Raw genomic sequence first — 23,841 nt, 5'->3', positions numbered from 1 at the left:
ATTGATTGTTCTCACTGTCAGAAAGTTTCTCCTTATTTCCAGATTAAATCTCTCCTTGTTCAGTTTCTATCCATTGTTCCTTGTCTTGCCTACAGGGTCTTTAGAAAATAGCTTGACCCCCTCCTCTCTGTGGCACCCCCTTCCTCAAATATTGGGACACTGCTATCATGTCTCCCCTGGTCCTTCTCTTCACTAGACTAACCATGCCCAGTTCCTATAACCATTCTTCATATGTTTTAGTCTCCAGTCCCCTAATCATCCTGGTTGCTCTTCTCTGCATTCTTTCTCAACATCTTTTTGATTTTAATTGCCCAGAGTGACTCTGCTTACCTTCTAAGAATAGTCAAGGGAAGATTGTAAGAAGTAAATTCTACTTCATCCTTCTCTGACCAGCCATTTTTGGGAGCCAGGATGCTGACAAGCATTGTACAAGGGTACAAGAGCAACAAGGACATGTTTCAATCCCATGGACTATGCAGTATTTAATGGGACCAGTTCATCCTTTCACTTGCTCTCCAGTTTGCCTTAACCAAACACAGAGAAGGCCTCCTTTTTATGACCTGGGAAAATGACAGGTTTACAACCATTCATTTCGTAACTCTTCAAAATTACAATGGGCACTGAAAAAAGTGACATACAACCCTTTTTCACATTTATAACCATTGCAGCGTTCCCACAGTCACGTGATCAAAATTCGGATGCTTGGCAAACAGACTCAAACTCATGACAGTGGCAGCATCTGAGGCTCATGAGATGGGTCCCCTCATCAATGGGGAAGCCAGATTCACTGAATAACCATGTTACTAACTCAAGAAGGGCAGTGGTTCACTTAACAACTGAAGCAAGAAAGGTTATAAAATGGGACAAAACCAGGGATGGGATTCTTCCAGTTCGCACCTATTCATTAGAACCAGTTGTTAACATTCTAAGCAGTTCGGAGAACTGGTTGTTAGAAGAAATTACTGGCCTAATCCTGTAAGGAAGGCAGGAAGGAAATATTATGGTGTTACTTACAGAAACTGCCTCTTCATTAACCCTTATTACATTCTTGGAAGGACTAGACGTCCTGTCTCAGGAGCTTCTCTGGAGTTTTTTTCCCTCCTTTGCTGGCACTTTGCTTGTGTGGAGTGACCATTCAAAGTTACAATGGCACTGAAAAAAGTGACTTATGACCATTTTTCACACTTACGACTGTTGCAGCATCCCCACAATCATGAGAGGCCAGGCGAGGAGATGCATGCCTCGGTGTGAGTGATATTGAGTTGGCCACGCCCAGCCAGTCACATGACCACCAAGCCATGCCTACCAACTAAGCCACGCCCACAGAACCAGTTGTTAAAAAATTTGAATCCCACCCCTGGACAAAACTCACTTAGCAACTATCTCTCTTAGCAATGGCAATATGGGGCTCAATTGTGGTCATACATCAAGGACTACCTGCAGGGAGTTGGATTAGAAAACCTCCAAGGTCCCTTCCTACAGGGTTGGGCTGCTAGGGGTTCACAGGGGTTCTGGAGAGCCCCCTAGCTAAGATTTTGTGTGGTGCAGAGAACCCCCAAATCCTACTCCTGACTGGCCCCTTACACCCCATCCTCCCCTTCCCAGGAGTACCCTTGTAGCCTGTTTTGGATGCAGGTAAGTGCAGGGCACATGCAGAGGCTCAGGGAGGGCAAAAACCGGGCCTCCCAGAAGTTCAGAAAGGCACAAAATGGGTCCATTTCCAGCTTCCAGAGAGCCTCCGGAGCCCGGAGAGGCCATTTTCGCTCTCCCAAAGGTTTGAGGAAAGCCTCTGGAACCCAGGGAGGGCAAAAATGCCCCCCAGCTGTGGTGCAGGAGGTTGACTAGGCCACACCCACATGGCCACACCCACCCAGCAACTGGGCAGAGAACCCATTGCTAAAATTTTTGAAGCCCACCACTGCCTTTCTACTCTATTATTCTCTTATTCTGCCTACAGCAAACTAGAGAGATCTGTACATGAAGTTAGCAAGAGCTAACTTGAAGTCCTTCCCCCTGTGGCAAGCCCCCCCAAGAAGAATGAAATATTTTGAGGAATATTTTGAAAAGGCAGAATATTATATTTCCCTAGACGAGAAATAAAGAAACATGTTTTTTTTTTTTAGAGGCAGGGAGTAGCCCCAGTCTCCTGCCCCCAAGCAGAAACTGAGGTGGCATCTTTTAGAAATGCAGATTTGGTAATCCATTCAAGACAGGATATTTTGAAACCCCCTTCAGCAAAGCCTAAAAAAGGCAGAATGGTAGGATTAGAAGCAGCCCCCTCACTCGAGATCCAAACCAGGACAAAGCCATTAAGCCACAATGGGAATTGCCCAACACCCTTTCAGAACACAAGCCACTTTATCGCATTACCCTCAGAGCAGTCTTCACCTGGGAGCTCAGATAAACATTAATCCAAAAGTTATCCAGATTAGTTCAAACAAGTACCTAGGATTTCCATTTCCTCTTTTGCCCATAGAGCCAGCTATGACCCCTACATGACCCCATAGGAATCTGACAACAGCCTGTAGGATATATATGTTCTTGCACAGGAACAGGAAGCTCAAGTGCAAAACCCGAAGAAAGTCTAAAAACCCACCCACTCTCAACTCCAGGTTGTCAACTGCCCAGAATCACATGTGGTTCTGCTTCATCAATAAACCATCTTTCCAATCAGCCTCCATGTTTCTAATGCTTTTCAGCTTGGAACTGAACCAGATGGATATTTCTCCTCACAACCTTTTTCAAAGTTAGAGAAAAGCAACATGGGGTTTTCCAGGTATCCTGGATGACAGAATTTCATAAATTTCAAGCACTCCTGCCAAAACTGGTGGATTAAAACACGTGGAGACATTTTTCTGCCAAGTTTGCTGTAATGTTTGGGGTATTCATATGCTATTCTCCCTCTGCACAACACCAAGAATCCAACTCTTCAAAGCCTAAGAGGGCTTGTTAAACAATTCTAAGATTAACTTTATAGTTTTCAAAACTTTGGGCAGCTTGACAACTTCCCTAGTGACCTAATTGCTGTTAACTTCTGAGTTGAATCCTCAAAGCATGTCTTGGACCTCCCAATAATTGACATGAACTGTTACTGACTCGCAATTATATTTAGGAGCTAATTGCAACAAATATTTGATTTTATATTTCCCATTCTTTTTTGGGGGGAGGTGCATTTTAACAGCAGATGCTGAGTAATTTTCTAGAAGTTAAAGCATTGAAAAAAGAACATATTAGATTGCTTCCATGCTGGTAAATTTTGATGCAGAAAGATCATCTCGCTGCCCACTTTAATTTTGAGTTACATGAATCTGGAATTAATCAGAGCATCAGTCTGGCTAGTGAAGCTGTTATCATTTACTTCCAAAGACAGAATTAAAACTACTAAAGGTGAGGATTTTATTACCATCACATCCTGGAAGGAAAAACGTTTTGAAGACAATACCTCCAGGTTGCCTTAATTTATTTAAACTGAACTCTGTGCCTTCTTCCTAAAACATTGTTCTGGTGATACTGACCTTAAGGAATTTATTCAGAAATGAAATCCTTCTGATTGTTGCAAACACCAGCAAGGTATATAAATGCTATTTTATTCATTCTTGTATAAATATATATTTAGTTGAATAAGTTGAGTAGTTGAATTGCAAACATAATTTTTCAGTGGATAGGACATCAGAGAAAGAAATTGTTATGATTACATATATATTCTATGAATCCTAGTTATTTTTTATTCTGGGTCTCTCCTTCCAATTTCAACCATTCATAAAATTTATTTCATATCTCATGATATTCTGTCTCGCCTTCATTTTTCAATTCCAACGTCAATCTATCCAAGGAAGTGGAAGTTCTAGTTTTGTGAAAAGTCACACTGCTTCACTTAACTGTAGTTAATTCTAAAAATGATGCATGATTATTCATTGCCTTTCCAGCCTGCTGCTAGTGTTCTGCATTTGCACAAGATAAATTGCAGAAAAATAATTAATAACTTCATGCCATGAAACCCCTCTGCTACAGTTTAAACAAGTTCCTAGTCTATAGTTCTGAAAAGATCATTTTCCCAAATCTGTGAAATGAATTAAGTGTCCTCTGCCTAAGGAACAGCAGTGTCATAAATTCTGCAGGTGAGAAACTCAGCATGTTGTGCATTAGACAATGCACTTCCAAATTTTTGGAGCAGAGCAAATGATTTACACAATAGTATTTGGTGCACACACAGAAAGAGAGAGAATGTACTTAGCACTAGTGATTTGCACAAAATTGTACACACACAATGCAAAGTATCTCCCTTTTAAACTAAATGGAACTGGGGAAGGGAGGGAGGGAGAGGGGAGGAAGGAAGGAAGGAAAAAAGGAAGGAAGGAAAGAAGATGTGATTGAGGTCAAGATATATAAACATACCTTAACCTCAATCACATATTCATAATTCACAATTCATAACAAAAATTAATTGTTTTCTCTTGTAGTTTTGGAATTTGAGATCTAGGGAGAAAGCACAGATACAGTGAAAAAAATGACAATCCTAAATTTTAGCAGATGTTTTAACAGTAAACATCAACAATTGCCAGTGTCTGGTAACTTTGAGCGCATTGGTCAGTAATAACTATTGCCGAGTTGAAAAACACTGTAATACATTATCTATATTTATGTTTTAATAATAAATCCTTTGTGATAGAAAATGCTGAAGATTTATCTTTGGAAGTTACAACATAGGATTTGCCCAATGTTTGCTCTGGTAGTTAAATCGTTTCTCTCTCTCCCTCTCTCTCTTTGACAAAGCATGTATTTTTATCATAATTATCTTTCTGTCTTCTTTCTTTTTATTTTGAAAGTAATATAAAATAAATTTTAAAAATCAGTTTGCAAATATGGAAGAAATTCATTAATATAGGGGGACCAAAATATTGCCAGCAGGTTTCATTCAAACTACAGCTCCTTTTTTTTTAACTTCTCCAATTGCAAACTGTGTTTTCACCTGCAAAGAATATGTAAAAATGCCAGCTTTTGTTTCCTCTTCAAGGTGTAAAATAAATGGAGATTTTGAGCATGGTACTTGTAAAACTGTTAAAATGAACTATATGGAAAAAATAAGTTTGTCCTCTGACAGTCCTTATATGTACGGAATGTGTATATTGTTGTCATCAGCTTTCATGCAGAGAAAGTCATTATGGAACACCAAACAATATCTAATGTGAAGCTCAGCTATAAATCTATAAGAGTCTGGGTGAACTATTTGAAACTGGGGCAGGATTATTCTTGACAATCCATTATTATTATTGAGTTTCCAGAAGGATGATCTAGGAAATTGTTTTATTCATTGGCATTCATTCTCTATTGTATGTATCTAATCTTTCAGATAACAGATTGGTCCTTTTATGTGAATTTATGTGAAGCAGAAATGCAAAATGAGACATTTAAAATTAAGATTGAATGTCACTCCTGAGCACAGATAAATCATAAATCCTGGCTCTTAAATTTGAGGATCTCATCTTGGGATCTTCAAAACTAGAATATCCCCTCATGCCATGGCCCTAGTCCAGTTATCCTCTATGAATCCATTTCAAATAATATTTGAGTATTCTGATTATCAGTCCTCTGTGTAATATGTAGCATGGCCATAGCAGGTGGGCAGAAATGCAGTTCAGCTAAACTAACATGCCCGTGTTTTGTTAAAACTGACATAGTAATTTGGAGACCTGAAGTCTGCCTGATAGTTCAACTATCATAGATTGTTATAGTTGATTTATATGATAGAGCAACTAAGATGATTAAGGGCCTAGAGAGTAAAACATATAAAGAACGGTTGCAGGAAATGGGTTTGTTTAGTCTATTTAAAAGAAGGACCAGGGGTGACATGTTAGCAGTGTTCCAATGTTTGAGGAGCTTACACAAAAAAGAGGGGGGGGGCAACCTATTTTCCAAAGAACCAGAAGGCAAGATAAAAAAATAATAGATAGAAACTAATTAAAGAGAGAAACAACCTGGATCTAAGGAAAAACTTCCTAACAGTGAGAACAATTAGCAGCTTGCCTTCACTGGAGGCTTTTAAGAATAGAGTGGACAGCCACTTGTCTGAAATGGTATAGAGTTTCCTATTGAGCAGGGGGTTCGACTAGAAGATCTCCAAGGTACCTTCCAACTCTGCTATTTTGTTCTGTTCATCCAACTTTTCCAGAAGTACAGAGATTCGTCCAATTATTTTCCCTGTCCAGATTACTTCTTCCCAACCTAGTTCTATCTACTTTCTGTTACATGAATAGGGACAATTTCAGCCACCTAAGTTCATAATGAATGGAAACCAATCAAGGAAGTAACCAACCTAGAACTAATGAAAAATTTCCTGACAGTGAGAACAATCAACCAGTGGAATGGCTTGCCTTCAGAAATTGTGGGTGCTTCATCACTGGAGGTTTTTAAGAAGAGATTGGACAACCAATTGTCTGAGTATAAGGTTTCCTGCCTGAACAATGGGTTAGACTAGAAGACCTCCAAGCTCCTTTCCAAGTCTGTTATTCTATCAGCCTGGGACTGTAAACTGATGAAAGTTTGCTACATTGAATGAATGAATGAATTCTTTATTTGCCAAATGTGATTAGACACACAAGGAATTTGTATTGGTGCATAGGCTCTCAGTGGACATAAAAAGAAAAGATACATTCGTCAAGAATCATAAGGTACAACACTTAATATAGTCATAGGGTATTAATAGGCAATCAAATCATACTAGGAAAAAGTCAATATAAATCGTAAGGAATTATTTGTTTAGCAGAGTGATGGCAGGGAATTATTTGTTTAGCAGAGTGATGGCTTTCGGGGAAAAACTGTTCTTGTGTCTAGTTGTTCTGGTGTGCAGTGCTCTATAGCATCGTTTTGAGGGAAGGAGTTGAAACAGTTTATGTCCAGGATGTGAGGGGTCTGTAAATATTTTCACAGCCCTCTTTTTGACTCATTGAGTGGATTAGTTTATGGAAACCAATCAAGGAGAGAAGCAATTATCCATTATCCTGTTATATCGTTCTTCTTTCCTTCCTACTTTCTCCACAGAAAACCATGCCAGCAGAGAACACTACAGAAGTGACCACATTCATCTTATCTGGACTGACCACCAACCACAACACTGAACTGGTGCTTTTTGTCCTTTTCATTGCCATTTATACTTTGATCCTGATTGGCAATATTCTCATCGTCATCACCATCGTCTTCGACAACCAGTTGCACAGCCCCATGTACTTCTTCCTCAGCAATCTCTCCTTCATCGATGTTTGCCATTCCTCAGTGGTCATGCCCAAAATGCTAGCGGACTTCCTGACTGAGTCCAAAACCATCTCCTTTGGAGAATGCATCGCGCAGATGTTCTTCCTCCACCTCTTTGCCTGCACAGAGATCTTCCTTCTCACCATCATGGCCTACGATCGCTATGCCGCCATATGTCACCCTCTGCATTACACAACTATCATGAGCCGCCGGATCTGCCTCAGCTTGGCGGTGGCCATGTGGCTAGGAGGCCTTGTTCACTCCATTGCTTTGACGGCCTTGACCCTCAGCGTGCCCTACTGTGGCCCCAACTCCATTGACAACTTTTTTTGTGATGTCCCCCTGGTCATCAAACTCGCCTGTGCCAACACCTACATTTTTGAGGTCCTCATCGTCTCCAATTCAGGATTGATCTCTGTGGTTTGCTTTATTGTTTTGGTCATCTCGTATGTGGTCATCCTGGTCTCCTTGAGGAACCACTTCTCTGAAGGGCGGGGCAAGGCTCTGTCTACTTGCGCTGCTCACCTGACTGTCGTCACCTTCTTCTTGGGCCACTGTATCTTCATCTATCTCCGGCCAGCCAAGAGTTTGGCCGCAGATAAGGTTGTTTCCATCTTCTTCACAGCTGTGACACCCCTGCTCAACCCGGTCATCTACACATTGCGTAATGAGGACATGTTAAATGCCTTGAATAAGCTCCGTGGCCGGCAAATCCATGCAGGAGCCAAAGGCATTCATTAAAAAGGCTAAAATATTTCAAGATGGGGCACTGTGTCTTTGTAATAATTTGATAATCAATAGAAATAGTAAGGTGTCTACCCCAGACAAGGAAGCAGGCCTCTGATCTTATGTTACCTCCAAAATGAATAACAAAATAACAGTTGGAAGGGACCTTGGAGGTCTTCTAGTCCAACCCTCCCCCCTGCTCAAGCAGGAACACTGATAATATTTTAGAACTGGGCTTTGTATGTTTGTTACTCTTTAAATTGGGGCAAACAACCTTTTGCATGCGAGTGTGAAAAAAATAAAGCTATGGGCAACCCTCCACTTATAACCACAATTAAATAAAATTCAATGGTGAAAAAAGTTAGGTTCTACATTTAGGCAAGAAAAACCAAATGCACAGGTACAGAATAAGTGGTACGTTGCTCAATAGTAGTAACTGCAAGAGAGATCTTGGAATCCTAATGAACAATCACTTAAATATGAGCCAGCAGTGAGCTATAGCTGCCAAAAAAGCCAACACAGTTCTAGGGTGTATTACCAGAGGGACAGAATCAAGATAATGTGAAGTGTGAATACCAGACAGAGGTGCTATTCAGCAGGTTCTGACCAGTTCTGGAGAACTGGTAGTGGAAACTTTGAGTGCTTCAGAGAACCGGCAAATACCACCTCTGACTGGAGATTTTACAATATCCTTCCCCTGCCACACATATCAAGCCACACCCACAGAACCAGTAGTAAAAAAAATTGAATCCCACCACTGGTGAATACCACTTTATAATGCCTTGGTAAGACTACACTTGGAATCCTGCATCCAGTTTTGGTCGCCACAATGTAAAAAAGAGAAGAGCAGCAAAGAAGATTAGGGGACTGGAGGCTAAAACATATAAAGGCTAGTTGAAAATTACAGACCAATCTCTTTATGCTGCGTCACTTGTAAAGTCATGGAATCAATTATTAACCAATCCATTATCCTCCACTTAAAGACAAACAACCTACTCTCTAATAAACAATTTGGTTTCAGAAAAAAACTATCCTGTAATCTGCAACTCTTACACTGCAAAAACATATGGACTACACAACTAGATCAGGGTAAAGTAATAGACGCAATCTACATAGACTTCTGTAAAGCCTTTGATTCAGTGGTACATGACAAACTACTCTTAAAACTAAAATCTTATGGTATCTCTGGACACCTGCATAACTGGATAGAAGCATTCCTGTCAAACAGACAACAAATGGTCAAAATTGGGCGTGTCCTATCAAATTCTGTACCTGTCAACAGTGATGTCCCCCAAGGCAGTGTTCTAGGACCAACTCTCTTCATACTCTACATAAATGACCTATGTGATCATATTAAGACCAACTGTGTTCTCTTTGCTGATGAAATAAAGCTATTTAACACCACAGACAATACTGTTACCCTTCAAAAAGACCTCGCCTATGTATCAGAATGGTCAAACAAATGGCAACTTCAAATCTCAACAAATAAATGCTCTGTCTTACATATTGGCAAAAAAAAATCAGAAAATAATCAAGAGCTTGTTGATGATCCAAACTCTGTCAAGGATCTTGGAGAACTCATCTCTAATGATCTAAGTGCTAGAGCCCACTGTAACTACATAGCCAAAAAGGCATTAAGAGTTGTTAACCTAATCTTACATAGCTTTTTCTCTGGTAATATTACACTACTAACTAGAGCATACAAAACATTTGCTAGACCAATACTTGAATACAGCTCATCAGTCTGGAACCCACATTACGTATCTGTTATTAGCACAGTTGAGAAAGTCCAGAAATATTTCACAAGAAGAGTTCTCCACTCCTCTACTCGTTGCAGAATACCTTATGCCACCAGACTTGAAATTCAAGACCTAGAAAACCTAGAACTACGCCGCCTTCAGTCTGATCTAAGTATAGTACTGTATATAAAATCATACATTGCAATGTCCTACCTGTCAATGAATACTTCAGCTTCAACCATAACAATACAAGAGCAACAATAGATACAAACTCAAGCTTAATCGCACCAAACTTGATTGCAGGAAATACGACTTCAGCAACAGAGTGGTCAATGTCTGAAATACTCTACCTGACTCTGTGGTTTCTTCCCCAAACCCCCAAAACTTTAATCTTAGACTTTCTACTATTGACCTCACCCGTTTCCTAAGAGGTCTGTAGGGGGCGTGCATAAGTGCACCAATGTGCCTACCATCCCTGTCCTATTGTTTCTTTTATTTTTCTTATATGTATCCATGTATTCATAACTATGTTTTTACTTATACCTATTATCTTGTAAGCAATTGACAAACCAAATAAAATTTATAAATAAATAAATAAAAAATGTTCGCAGGAACTTTGTGTGTCTAGTCTGATGAAAAGAAGGACTAGGGGAGACATACTAGCAGTGTTCCAATATCTCAGGGGTTGCCCCAAAGAACAGGGAGTCAAGCTCCAAAGCACCTGAAGGCAGAATAAGAAGCAATGGATGGAAACTAATCAGGGAGAGAAGCAACCTAGAACTAAGGAGAAATTTCCTGACAGAACAATTAATCAGTGGAACAACTTGCCTCCAGAAGTTGTGAATTCTCCAACACTGGAAGTTTTTAAGAAGAGCTTGGGCTTGGAGGTTTATCTGTGTCCTCAGGGTCACCTGAGTAGTTCTATTTTAATGTTTTTATTTTTATTAAATATAGAAAGAGCAAAAATTTCAATGTCTGTATAAACTGTGTGGTCTGGGTATAGTTAATTTGAGCAATCATCATGATAACAATAGTATTCATGACACTAGCATTAATCATATAATAATAATAATGCCTCATCATAACTTTAATATTAAACATATAATGATAGTAGTGCTTAATTATCCATTTGATAAACCCTTTTTACAAAATTAGTCATTCTCTTGTGTTTTTTAAAATTCTAACTTTTGTTTCTGCTAGTTAGCCATTGATAAAATGAATCCCTTATTGAAAAATACTCAGTGTCTCCCTTGTCTTTGATTTTAAGTGTTAATCTGTCCATTTCTGTACATTCTAGTATTTTTATATTCTGTAGGGATCTCTATATTCTTCCAGTGTTGTGCAAATGTAATTCTAGCCTCTGTTAACACATGTAGTATTAAGTATTAAGTACATATTCACTTTATTATATTTTTCTGATATGATACCCAACAGGAATGTTTCTGGTTTAAAGTCTATATATTCCTTTACAAAAAAAAAATTCTATCCATTTTTGTCCAATTTTTTTTTTTTTTTGCCTTTGTCTTCTCCTATTTCTTGACACGCTAGTTGGCCAACTCATCCCCTTGTAAAAAAAATCTTCTTCCGGAGCCAGAGTTTCTGCATGGACTTCTTTACCTCTTCGTTCCTCAGGGTATAGATCACAGGGTTGAGGAGAGGAGTAACCATGGTGTAGAAGACAGCTACCAGTTTGTCTGAGGAGAGGTTGGAAGCAGGGCGGCTGTAGAGGACGATGCATGGCCCCAGGAACAAGACCACAACCAGTAAGTGGGCACTACAGGTTGAGAAAGCTTTGCGACGGCCTTCAGACGTCTGTCTTCTCAGTGAGAACAGGATGATGATGTAGGAAGTCACTAAGGCCAAGAAGCACACCAAGGAGATCATGCCACTGTTTGATACGATGAGAACCCCAGTGAAGTATGTATCAGTGCAAGCCAACTTGATGACCGGTGGGACATCACAGAAAAAGCTGTCTATGACATTTGGGCCACAGTAAGGGAGGCGAATGGTGAGAACCATCTGGACCAAGGAGTGGACAGTTGCACCCACCCACAAACCACCCACCAAGAATGCACAAATCTTCAGGTTGACATGTTTCATATAGTGCAATGGGTAGCAGATGGCAATGCAACGGTCATAAGCCATGATAGTCAGGAGGAAGATCTCAGCACAGGCACAGATGTGGAGGAAGAAGAGCTGGGCCACACATCCCCCGAAGGAGATGACCTTCTGGGAGAGGAAGGTGTCAAGCAGCATCTTGGGTGTAGTGACCGAGGAATGGCAGATGTCAATTAAGGAGAGGTTCCCCAAGAAGAAGTACATGGGGATGTGGAGGCATGGGTCACAAGCCACCGTCACTATGATGAGGACATTCCCTATTAAAATCAGCAGGTAGATGATGAAAAAAATGACAAATAAAACCAGCTCCAGACTCTGGATATCAGTCAGTCCCAAGAACACAAAATAGGTTACTGTCTGGTTGAACTCTGACACTGGGGTGGGATGGACTGAAGTCCACACAGTCAACCTAAATAGAGAGAAATAATATATTTGCTTCAGAACACTTCCAAGTCTACATACATAGAAATACACACCTAGAAACTATTTCTCAATATGAATATATATCCCGTAACCACTTCCTTATATCTCAAGGAAATAATGTGAAGTTACTGTCTTCAATCAAGGCTGGAAAACATTTACTACTCTAGGGTCCTTCCTCGATTTCTTTCTTTCTATCCAGCCATCTGTCATCAATCCATCACAGATAGACCTCCACTGCTTCAGATATACTGTCAGAATAGAATATAGAGTAGAGTAGAGTAGAGTAGAGTAGAGTAGAGTAGAGTAGAGTAGAGTAGAGTAGAGTAGAATAGAATAGAATAGAATAGAATAGAATAGAATAGAATAGAATAGAATAGAATAGAATAGAATAGAATAGAATAGAATAGAATAGAATAGAATTCTTTATTGGCCAAGTGTGACTGGACACATAAGGAATTTGTCTTGGTGCATATGCTCTTGGTGTACATAAAAGAAAAGATACATTCGTCAAGAATCATAGGGTACAACACTTAATATAGTCATAGGGTACAAATAGGCAATCAAATCATACTAGGAAACAGTCAATAAAAATCGTTAGGATACAAGCAACAAAGTTACAGTCATACAGTCATAAGTGGGAAGAGATGGGTGAAAGGAAGGATGGGAGGATTAATAGTAATAATGCAGACTTAGTAAATAGTTTGACAGTGTTGAGGGGATTATTTGTTTAACAGAGTGTTGGAGTTCGGGAAAAACCTGTTCTTGTGTCTAGTTGTTCTTGTGTGCTCTATAGTGTTGTTTTGAGGGTAGGAGTTGAAACAGTTTATGTCAGGATGTGAGAGATCTGTAAATATTTTCACAGCCCTCTTTTTGACTCGCACAATATACAGGTCCTCAGTGGAAGGCAGGTTGGTAGTAATTGTTTTTTCTGCAGTCCCAATTACTCTCTGAGGTCTGAGTCTGTCTTGTTGTGTTGCAGAACTGAAGCAGACAGTTATAGCAGATGACAGACTCAATAATTCTTCTGTATCAGCAGGTCCAACTAACAAATAAAATGTATCATAAATAAAATAAAATAAAATGTATCAGCATCCCAACTAACAAACACCAAACCATTAAACTCCGAGACAAGCATTTTCTCAAAGTTCCATTTTATTAGAGTTATCATATTGGCATATCTGGGAAAAACCCAAATCTGAGAATTCTGGGTTTTCCCTTCCCAAAAGAAATTCAAAGCTCCATCCCCTGCATCCATCAGTCCTTCACATGGTCCAATCAAATGTCCATCACAACTGGAGACATTCTTCCTGACACTCCTCTCTAAGTGCAGGGTAAGATGTCCTTGACTTCCCGAGAAAGAATGTTGTTGAGTCTAATCTTCCACCTCTCTATAAAATCCCCCCTCCCAAATTCCCAGGCTCTAAAGGTGACAGCCTCAAATCTTCTAAGTAAAATATGGCTTCCAAGGCTGACATATACAACACACAAACACACACACAGCCATCTCTGCACATTGCCTGATTATTTCAAAAGACTATGATCAAGTGTTCCTACCAGGGGGCTATTTAGATTTTCAATTGAGGTGCCTCGTTCAGAGGTTACAGTTTTCTCTTCCTTCCTGAGACAAACACACTTTTGCTACTGCAAATTTCTACCTTGGCTTCTGCCTTGTATAAATAGCTCTTTTGTTCAATAAGTCTATCAGCTGGGGCTTAACACCTCATGGATGAGTAGATCTGAAATACAACTCAGGTTTGCAAATCATTGTTTAGTATGCACCCTTAGAGCTGAAAAGACATTTCACACACATTTCAAATATGCCTCTTGCTATTTCCAGATTTTTTCAAGCTGAACAGATAGATAGATAGATAGATAGATAGATAGATAGATAGATAGATAGATAGATAGATAGATAGATAGATAGATAGAGATAGATAGATAGATAGATAGATAGATAGATAGATAGATAGATAGATAGATAGAGAGAGATAGATAGATACAAAGAAGAGAAATTATATAGATATCAATATAGATACAGATATAGCTGATAAATAGAGCGTGTACACACACACACACACACACACACACATACAGAGACAGAGAGAGAGAGAGAAGCAGACAGATAGACAGACATGATAGCCCTCTTCCAATATCTAAGGGGGGAAGGTTTAACTTATTATCGTCAAGAAGCAATGGATGGAAACTAATCAAGGAGAGAAGCAACCTAAAACTAAGGAGAAATTTCCTGACAGTTAGAAACAATTAATCAATGGAACAGTTTGCTTTTAGAAGTTGTGAGTGCCCCATTACAGGAGGTTTTTAAGAAGAGATTGAACAACCATTTCTCTCAAATGGTATAAGGTTTCCTGCTTGAGCTGGAGGCTGGATTAGAAGACCTCTAAGGTTCCATCCAACTCCGTTATTCTGTTATTTTTATTTGCCTCTAAGCCTTATATACATCTTTGCAGCTATCTTCATGCTCATGTACAATCATAGTCAAATACTCACATTTTCTGAAGATAATCCATTCAGTAATGGTATCTCAGGTAGGATAGTGAATTGGGGAGAAAAAACTTAAAAATGAGTTGTCACCATCCACTAGCAAGCCTTGGTGGGGTCCATCATAATCATTTCCCTTCTATAGACTTAGACAACCTGAAAGAAATACTGGAGGTGATGTCACAGATTGCAATGAAGATAAAATGAGATTTTTCCAGATTGGAAATCTGCACACTAATGAATTCACTATTGAGCTGGAGTGTTTAATTAAAGTTTTCCCAAGACGGGCAAAGACAGATTTAGTAACAACTAATAGAGCAAAAAAAAAAAAATTGTGTCAGAAGGAAGGTTCCCATAATGACGTTCAGAGGTCCATTACTAACCAATTGTCAATTTTTGCCAACAAACTACCAGCAGAATTACCGAGTTGGAAGGGACCTTGGAGGTCTTCTAGTCCAACCTCTGCTCAAGCAGAAAAACATACTATTTCAGACAAATGGTTGTCCAATCTCTTCTTTAAAATCTCAAGTGTTGAAGCACCCATAACTTCTAGAGGCTACAGAGACACTGCTTGGTCCTTCCATGAGTTCTGAGCTTTCCAAATCCGAAAAGAATCTTGCATTAACAAAATACCATGGTTTAGCTGTCTAAAAATTTAGATTTTATGTAATGTTCATTACATCAACCAAGTACAATCATTCATAATAATCCTATGACAGTCACCTGCCAACTTGGGTACTCTCTTGCAAAGTAGACTTCAATTCCCAGAATCCATCATCCAATATGGTTTTCACTGAGAATTCTGGGAGCTACTTAGAGAACAATAATAGGGTTGGAAGGGACCTTGGAAGTCTTCTAATCCAGGGGTCCCCAACCACCGGTCCGCGGACTGGTACCGGTCCACGGAACAACTCCTACCGGGCCGCGGCTTGCTGGGCGCCGCCATCTTTTTCATGAAAAAGTGCTTCCGTGAACTTTTCCGGGTAGAAAGCTCACCGGAAGCACTTTTTCATCAAAAAGATGGCGGCGCCAGCTGATGCCGGTACCGGGCAGCGGCGTCAAAAAGGTTGGGGATCACTGTTCTAATCCACTGTTCAAGCTGGAGATCCTATACCATTTCTGACAAATGGCTGTCCAGTGTCTTTTTGAAAGCCTCCAGTGATGAGCACACACAACTTTTGAAGGCAAGCTGTTCCATTGGTTGATTGCTCTCATTGTTAGGAAAATTCTCTTTAGTTCTAGGTTGTTTCTCTCCTTGGAATCCATTGCTTCTTGTCCTGTCCTCAGGTGCTTTGGAAAATAGGTTGACCCCCTCTCTCCTTTGTGGCAGCCCCTCAAATACTGGAATACTGCTACCATGCCACCCCAAGTGCACCAACCATCAGTGGTGTATTAACCATTAAGCAGACCAAGCATGTGCTTAGGGCACCAGACCCAAAAGGGGTACCACAAAGTTGAGAATATGGCTTCGTTTGTACAGTATGTACAAAGGAGGGAGTGGGGCACCAAGATTTGTCAGTGCTTAGGGCACCAGTGAGCCTTAATCCGCCACTGCCAACCATACCCAATTCCTGCAACTGTTGTTGGTATCTTTTAGCCTAATTATTCTTGTTGCTCTTTTCTATACTTTTCCCAGTACCTCAACATACATTTTGTTTTTTGGTGACCAGAACTGGATACAGTATTCTAGGTCAGGGGGCGCCAACCTTTTGGACCTCAGGGACCACCAAACTCATAATTTTAAATCCCGCGGACCAGAGACCCTGGAAAAATCCCAAAAAAAGGCTGCAGGAAAATTCCTCACCCCGTTCTCCTATCAATTGATCATTCTTTATTTGGGATCACAGGATACCATCTCCAGCTCCGTTCCCGGGGGAGGGGGAGAGAGAGACTTTTAGCTTTGTGCAAGGAAAGCAGCAGAAGCAGCAGAAGTCTTTCTTTCTCTTCCCCAAACTCCACCAGAAATGAGTCTTTGTGAGACTTGTCACACCAGCGCAGCCTCTTGGAGCAGGATGTCTTGCAGGGTCCCAAAAACTCATTTCTGGCGGAGTTTGGGGGAGAGAAAGAAAGACTTTTGCTGCTTTCCTTGCATGCAGCCAAAAGCAGAAGAAGAAAGAATTGGAAAGAAGCAGCCTGGTGGCCAGGTAAGATGTGTGGGGCAAGTGGGGCAAGTTCCCCCCCTCCGCCTTTCCCCCCTCCCCTCACTACCTCATGTTGTTCGCAATGCAAGCAACAGAAGCCTTGTCTTCCTACGGGCCATGTGGGCAGCGCAGCCTTGAGTTCCTGTGCAGCCTGGATTAATTGCTTTGGGGGTGATTTGGGGATGACATTTCTCTGCAGACCACCAAAATTTTCTCATGGACCACCAGTGGTCCCTGGCCCACTGGTTGGTGACCACTGTTCTAGGTGTGGCCTTACTGAGGCTTTATAAAGCAGTCTTAATACTTTACATGATTTTGATTGTATTCCACTGTTCGTACAACCAAGGACTGTATTAATCTTAGCTGCAGTTGTGATTTTACTAAGGCTGTATTTTGTTAGTACACTTGAGGTGAGCCAGGTTGCAGGAAGTTGTTATATAGGCATTTTTTTTATTTGTTAGTATATGTTTTATTTTTTTATTCATTGACATATTTTGAATACAGTGTATTGTCAGGGTATATCATTTACAAAAAAGCAAGAGAAAAATAGGGGCATTTTTAAAAAAAGCATCCATCCTTGACCTAATTATATATCTAGACCAGGGATATCAAACTCAATTTCATTGAGGGCCACATCAGGGCTGTGGTTGACCTCTTGGGGGAGAAGGAACTGTGTGGGCGTGGGCAGCTTGACACCACTCTCCAAACTGCTGGCATGTTTCCTCTTCACATCAGGTAGACCGGGCCGAAGCCAGGCTGACCCTATCTTTCCTCTTCGCGTTAGGTAGACTAAGATGGCCCCTGGGCTGGATCCAACCACATCACAGACCTAATCTGGCCAACAGGCCTTGAGTTTGACACCCCTGATCTAGATCATTGTTCAGACCCTCAGTTACTACACTTAAATAAACAATATTGCCTATGCCAGTGGTGGGATTCAAAAAATTTTACTACCGGTTCTGTGGGCATGGCTTGGTGGGCATGGCAGGGGAAGGATACTGTAAAATCTCCAGTCAGAGGTGGGATTTGCCGGTTCTCTGAACTATTCAAAATTTCTGCTACCGGTTCTCCAGAACTGGTCAGAACCTGCTGAATACCACCTCTGAGTAAAGAGTAACCATAGCAGGTGTAAGTAAGCATTTTTTTTTTTTTTTTGCAGAAATTGACTGCAAAGTAGATGCTAGTTGAAATGATAGTTTTAAATATTATGGGACATTCAGGTTATACTTGTACTTCATGTTTTAGTTCTAAAAGTGCAATTTAGTGAATTATTGTATCAAAGTCTTGATGTTGCTTTGTACTCTTTTGCAGTGCACCTATAGGAAAAAATGTTCCTGCTATTTCTACTATTTAATCATGCAAGAGATAATGTACACTAAGGCAATGTAACGAAGAGAATTCAATGTCATAACAATTTCAAATGCTGGTATATTTAAGAATAGTGTAAATGGCACAAAACTACATAATTTTAAAAACAGAAGTACAATATTTCTTTGGGTGACCAGAAATTCCTTGACAAATCTGGTAGTTTTGTCTCCAGTATTTTAGACACCCTTCAATATTTTTATTTCTGAAGTGAAAACACCTCAGGTTTTTTTGAATGATGCAATTGAACTTCGTGTTTATATGAAAAATACTGGATGAGCTTCCAACTCCAGAATCTTTTCATAAAAACAGTATTAAAATAAGTAATATCATTAACTATAATTGATAGCAGTCTTCCAATATTTGAGGGGCTGCCACAAAGAAGAGTGGGTCAACTTTTTTTTCCAAAGCACCTGAGGGCAGGGCAAGAAGCAATGGATGGAAATTAATCAAGGACAGAAGCAACCTAGAACTAAGGAGAAATTTCCTGACAGTAAGAACAATTTCCTGACAGTAGAACAGATTGCCTCCAGAAGCTGTGAATGCTCTATCACTGGAGGTTTTTAAGAAGAGATTGGACAACCATTTGTTCAGAATGGTATAGATTCTCCTGCTTGAGCAGGGGGTTGGACTAGAAGACCTCCAAGGTCCCTTCTAACTCTGCTATTCTGTATTATTCAGTATATTCTGTAAGTGTAACAATTAATAAAACAGTAACAATTAAAGAAAAAAAGCAATGGGTTCTATTACAAATTAATCTCAGAGTCATGTTTATGAATAAACAATAAAAGGGTCCATAAAAATAAAATGAATGAATTTAAACATATAGCAGATTTTTTAGACAACTAGTCTTATAGCAGGGATGTCAAACTCAAGGCCCGTTGGCTGGATCTGGCCGCATATGCACCTCCTCCCCTCCCACCCCCCAGGCAGGCTCCATTTTCATTGGCAGTAGGCTAGCAAAACAAACTAAAAACAAAGCAAAAGGAGCAATGTTTCGCCTTTTGCATTTGAGCATGGAAGAAGGGATAGGAAAGGAGAAAGGGAAAGAGGAAAGACAAAGGAAAAGATGGGAAGATGGGAAGAAAGCAAGGAAGGAAAAATAAGGGAAGGAAGCCAGCAAACAAGCAAGCAATGAGATTATAATGAGAGTGAGGGAGAGTCTGAGGGAAGTCTTCCCTTAACACTTGGTCACCACAGATGCCCTGACATGAATGACATTGAGTTGGCCCTCTGAGGTCAAACACAACCCTGATGCAGGTAGTGGCCCTCAATGAAATCAAGTTAGACCCCTGTCTTATAGTATTTAGCATGAATGACTTTTCTTCAATCGTTGACCCTTGAGATGTATTTCCCCAATATTCATTTATAGGTAGTTCTTAACTTACAACCATTAGTTTAGTGACCGTTTGTGTTAGCAATTCAGGTTATATATAGTACCACAGAGCAAACAAAGAGTACAGTCACCATGTGCTTTACTCCTCAACTATATAACCATAATAGGAAACAGGAAACTCTCCTCATAACATAAAGAAACCATAGATGATAATCATAGATGCACACTAAACACTGCCCTCTACTGACTGAATAATTCTGTAGTTGTTGCAATACAAGATATATTCTAACATTTATTCCAACGGTTTGAAATTACAACAGCACTGGAAAAAGTGATTTATGACAATTTTTCCTCATGGTACTGCAATTGGCATGTACTTATGATAATTGTAGTGTCTTTGGATCATGTAATCACCTTTTACAACCTTATGACAGGCAAAGTCAATGGGGAAGCCAGATTCACTTAATAACCATATTGTTAACTTAATAACTGCAGTGACTCGCTTAACAACTGTGGCAAGAAAGGTTGTAAAGTGGGACAAAACTCACTTAATTGCTGACTTGCTTTGCAACAGAAATTTTGGGTTCATTTGTGGTTGTAAGTTGAAGACTACCTATACTTTAAAAAAAACTTCTGTAGCTTAAAATCCTTCACTTGACTTTCTTGAGATCATCCATTGCATTGAATTGTCTTCTCCTTTTTGACTGAGTGGTTTTCCACCAAAGCAAGTTGACCAACCCCTTTCCTCATGAAGAAGACCTTCCTCCGGCACCAGAGTTTCCTCATAGAGTTCTTCACCTCTTTGTTCCTCAGGGTGTAGATTACTGGGTTGAGGAAAGGGGTCACCATGGTATAGAAGACAGCGGCCATCTTCTCGGTGGTAAAGCTGGAGGTGGGGCGGGTGTAGATAAAAATGCAAGGTCCTAAAAACAAGACCACCACAAGTAGGTGGGCAGCACATGTGGAGAAGGCTTTGCGATAGCCCTCAGCCGTCTGCTTTCTCAGGGAGAGAAAGATGACGGCGTAGGAAGACACCAAAGCCAAGAAGCAAAGCAAAGAGATCACCCCACTGTTGGATATCAAAAGCACTTCAGTGAAGTATGTATCGGCGCAAGCCAACTTCATGATTGAGGGAATGTCACAGAAAAAGCTGTCTATGACATTTGGGCCACAGAAAGGAAGATGAATGGTGAGGAAAGTCTGGACCAGAGAATGGATGATGCCTCCGATCCACAGAGCACCCACCAACCATGCACAGATCTTCAGGTTCACAAGAGTCGCATACTGTAATGGATAGCAGATGGCAACACAGCGGTCATAGGCCATGATGGTCAGAAGAAAGATCTCAGCAGAGGCACAGATGTGGAGAAAGAAAAATTGTGCCACACAGCCCCCAAAGGAGATGATCTTCTGCCTGAAGAAAGAGTCCAGGAGCATCTTTGGTGCCGTGACAGAGGAATGGCAGATGTCAAGGAAGGACAGATTTCCCAAAAGGAAGTACATGGGCGTGTGGAGGCACTGGTCCCAAGCCACCGTCACTACAATCAAAAGGTTTCCTACTAGGGTAAGTAAGTAGATGATGAAGAAGATTGCAAATAAAACCAGTTCTAGACTCCGATTATCAGTCAGTCCCAAGAACACAAAATGAGACACTGTCTGGTTCACCATTGGAAGGGGGCAGATGAACATTCATGCATTCAACCTAAATGAAGAGAAATAAAGTATTTTGCTCAAAGTATGTATGTGTAGGAAAAAATATTCCTCAATATTATTTATTTAGCGTATGGCAAAGATGTTAAAAAGCACATCACAGTTACATTCTCACTGGCCAAATATGAAACTGAGCCAGCAGCTGCCAAAAAAGCCAACACAGTTCTAGGCAGCATGAACAGAGGGATAGAATCAAGATCACGTGAAGTATTAATACCACTTTATAATCCCTTGGTAAGGTCACACTTGGAATACTACATTCAGTTTTGGTCACCATGATGTAAAAAAGATGTTGGGACTCTAGAAAGAGTGCATATATTGTGATTATATATATAGTGAATACATACATACATACATACATACATACATACATACATACATACATATATATATATATATATATATATATATATATATATATATATATATATATATATATGGTATTCAGCTTTGTTCGGGTATTTTCCCACATCATTATAGTTGTGCTTTTAAAGTTATAGCAACGTTTCGGCAGAATCTCATCTGCCATCATCAGGCTTCTGTATTGTGTTCGTCTGTGAGTCAGACTTTTACAGTTGTTTCAGTTGGACTAGTGAGGAAATGTGTTCCAACACATGAAAGCCACAGGTCATAGCATCAACTTCAATGGCACCAAAACCCTAGCCACTATAGAAAACCCCAGCCACAGAATTATCAGAGAAGCCATAGAAATAAAAAGATTGAAAAAAGACCTGAAAGCATGAATAGAAGAGATGATTCCACCAGACTGTCAATTATTTGGAAGCCTGCACTCACAAACAAAAAAATCTCTACACCACTAGCCAGGCAAACACCTGGGCACAAACAGATCCCCCCGATACCTCCAGCTCAAACACACCCCAACCAGGCACCCAGATGAAACCTAGTTTCCTAACAAATGATAGCCGTCCATTTACTCAGAGCCAAGCTGCACTAAAAGCCTCCAATACAGAAACACAATGTTGCCAGCCAATCAAGACAAAAAAACCCCACAAAACAGACAGAAGATATTAGAAACACCAATCAAGCAGAACACAGCAAACTCCAAGACCAATAAACACAGACCAAGACTCCCACCAATCAGGATGAAGAAAAAAAACCATTCTGGCACAGCAGTAGGCTAGCCCCAAATTTAAAACTGAAACGGCTGTGAAAGTCTGACTCACAGACGAACACAATACAGAAGCCTGATGATGGCAGATGAGATTCTGCTGAAACGTTGCTACAACTTTAAAAGCACAACTATAATGACGTGGGAAAATACCCAAACAAAGCTGAATACCTTACATATAAATACCCGTGAAAACTTAAGAATATATATATATATATATATGGCATTAAGAAAACAAATATGTGTGTGTGTGTGTGTGTGTGTGTGTGTGTGTACGTGTGTGTGTGTGTGTGTGTGTGTATTCGAACAACGATCAATTGTATAGGGGATTTAAGATAAGGTTGAAAATAAGGTCCTACAAACTGTTGAGGACGAAAGTGTTTTTAACTGTTTTCTGATCTTTTTTTCTACTTTTCTTCTTTTCTTCTTTTTTCTTTTTCACATTTATGTATGTGTTGTTTGTCTGTTTTAATTGTAAAATTAATAAAGTTTACTTTAAAAAAAGAAAGAGAGGATGAACAAAGACGATTAGGGGACTGGAGGCTAAAACATATAAAGAATAGTTGCTGGAATTGGGTGTATCTAGTCTGATGAAAAGAAGGACTAGGAGTGACATGATAGCAGTGTTCCAATATCTCAGGGGCTGCCACAAAGAAGAGGGTGTCAAGCTATTCTCCAAAGCATTTGAGGATAGAACAAGAAGCAATGGGTGGAAATTAATCACAGAGAGAAGCAACTTGGAATTAAGGAGAAACTTCCTAACAGTGAGAACCATTAACCAGTGGAACAATTTGCCTCCAAAAGTTGTGAATGCTCCAACACTGGAAGTTTTTAAGAAGAGATTGGACAACCATTTGTTTGACATGGTATAGGGTTTCCTGCCTGAGCAGGTGGTTGAACTAGAAGACCTCTGAGGTCCTTTCCAGCTCTATTATCCTGTTAGTCCAACAAAGAGAAAGACTAGGGGTGACATGATAACAGTCTTTGAAAATTTGAGGGGCTGCCCCAAAGAAGAGGGAGTCAAGCTATTCTGCAAAGCACCAGAAGGCAAGACAAGAAGCAATGGATGGAAACTAAGGAGAGAAGCAACTTAGAACTAAGGAGAAATTTCCTGACAGTTAGAACAATTAATTGGTGAAATAACTTGGTTCCAGAAGTTGTAAATGCTCCAACACTGGAAGTTTTTAAGAAGAGATTGGACAACCATTTGTCTGAAGTGGTGTAGGGTTTCCTGCCTAAGAAGGGGGTTCGACTAGAAGACCTCAGGGAGTCCCTTCCAACTATTCTATTCTATTCTATTCTACCTATTTACAAATTCAAAGATAGACTGTTTATAGTCAATACATAATGGAGTTGCATACAGAAATCTTTGGGGGTAATTTGAATGACTCTGGAATTGATGTAGTG

The 23,841-nt window shown here is 40.1% G+C and overlaps 3 protein-coding genes across 3 annotated transcripts; 1 reads left to right on the top strand and 2 right to left on the bottom strand.

Annotated features, from left to right (window-relative positions):
* Positions 1–2,358: 2,358 nt before the first annotated feature.
* LOC113422797 (olfactory receptor 4E2-like) lies at positions 2,359–14,782 on the bottom strand. Its single transcript, XM_026683954.2, has 3 exons — positions 14,763–14,782; positions 11,331–12,240; positions 2,359–2,388 (listed from the first exon to the last, which is right to left on the bottom strand). Exons 1-3 carry the CDS (start codon positions 14,780–14,782, stop codon positions 2,359–2,361), a joined length of 960 nt encoding a protein of 319 aa, XP_026539739.2.
* LOC113422798 (olfactory receptor 4E1-like) lies at positions 7,045–7,989 on the top strand. Its single transcript, XM_026683955.1, has one exon. The coding sequence runs from the start codon at positions 7,045–7,047 to the stop codon at positions 7,987–7,989; it is 945 nt and encodes a 314-aa protein (XP_026539740.1).
* A 5,482-nt stretch (positions 14,783–20,264) lies between the features above and the next one.
* On the bottom strand, positions 20,265–21,263 carry LOC113422795 (olfactory receptor 4E2-like). The gene has a single exon (XM_026683953.2). The coding sequence runs from the start codon at positions 21,261–21,263 to the stop codon at positions 20,265–20,267; it is 999 nt and encodes a 332-aa protein (XP_026539738.2).
* Between the last annotated feature and the right edge of the window lie 2,578 nt (positions 21,264–23,841).

The sequence above is a fragment of the Notechis scutatus genome, chromosome Z, assembly GCF_049901735.1.
Source record: "Notechis scutatus isolate UNSWTSFEM ecotype Mainland chromosome Z, rNotScu1.2, whole genome shotgun sequence".
NCBI lineage: Eukaryota > Metazoa > Chordata > Lepidosauria > Squamata > Elapidae > Notechis > Notechis scutatus.
This window is presented reverse-complemented; position numbering and strand designations above follow the sequence as displayed.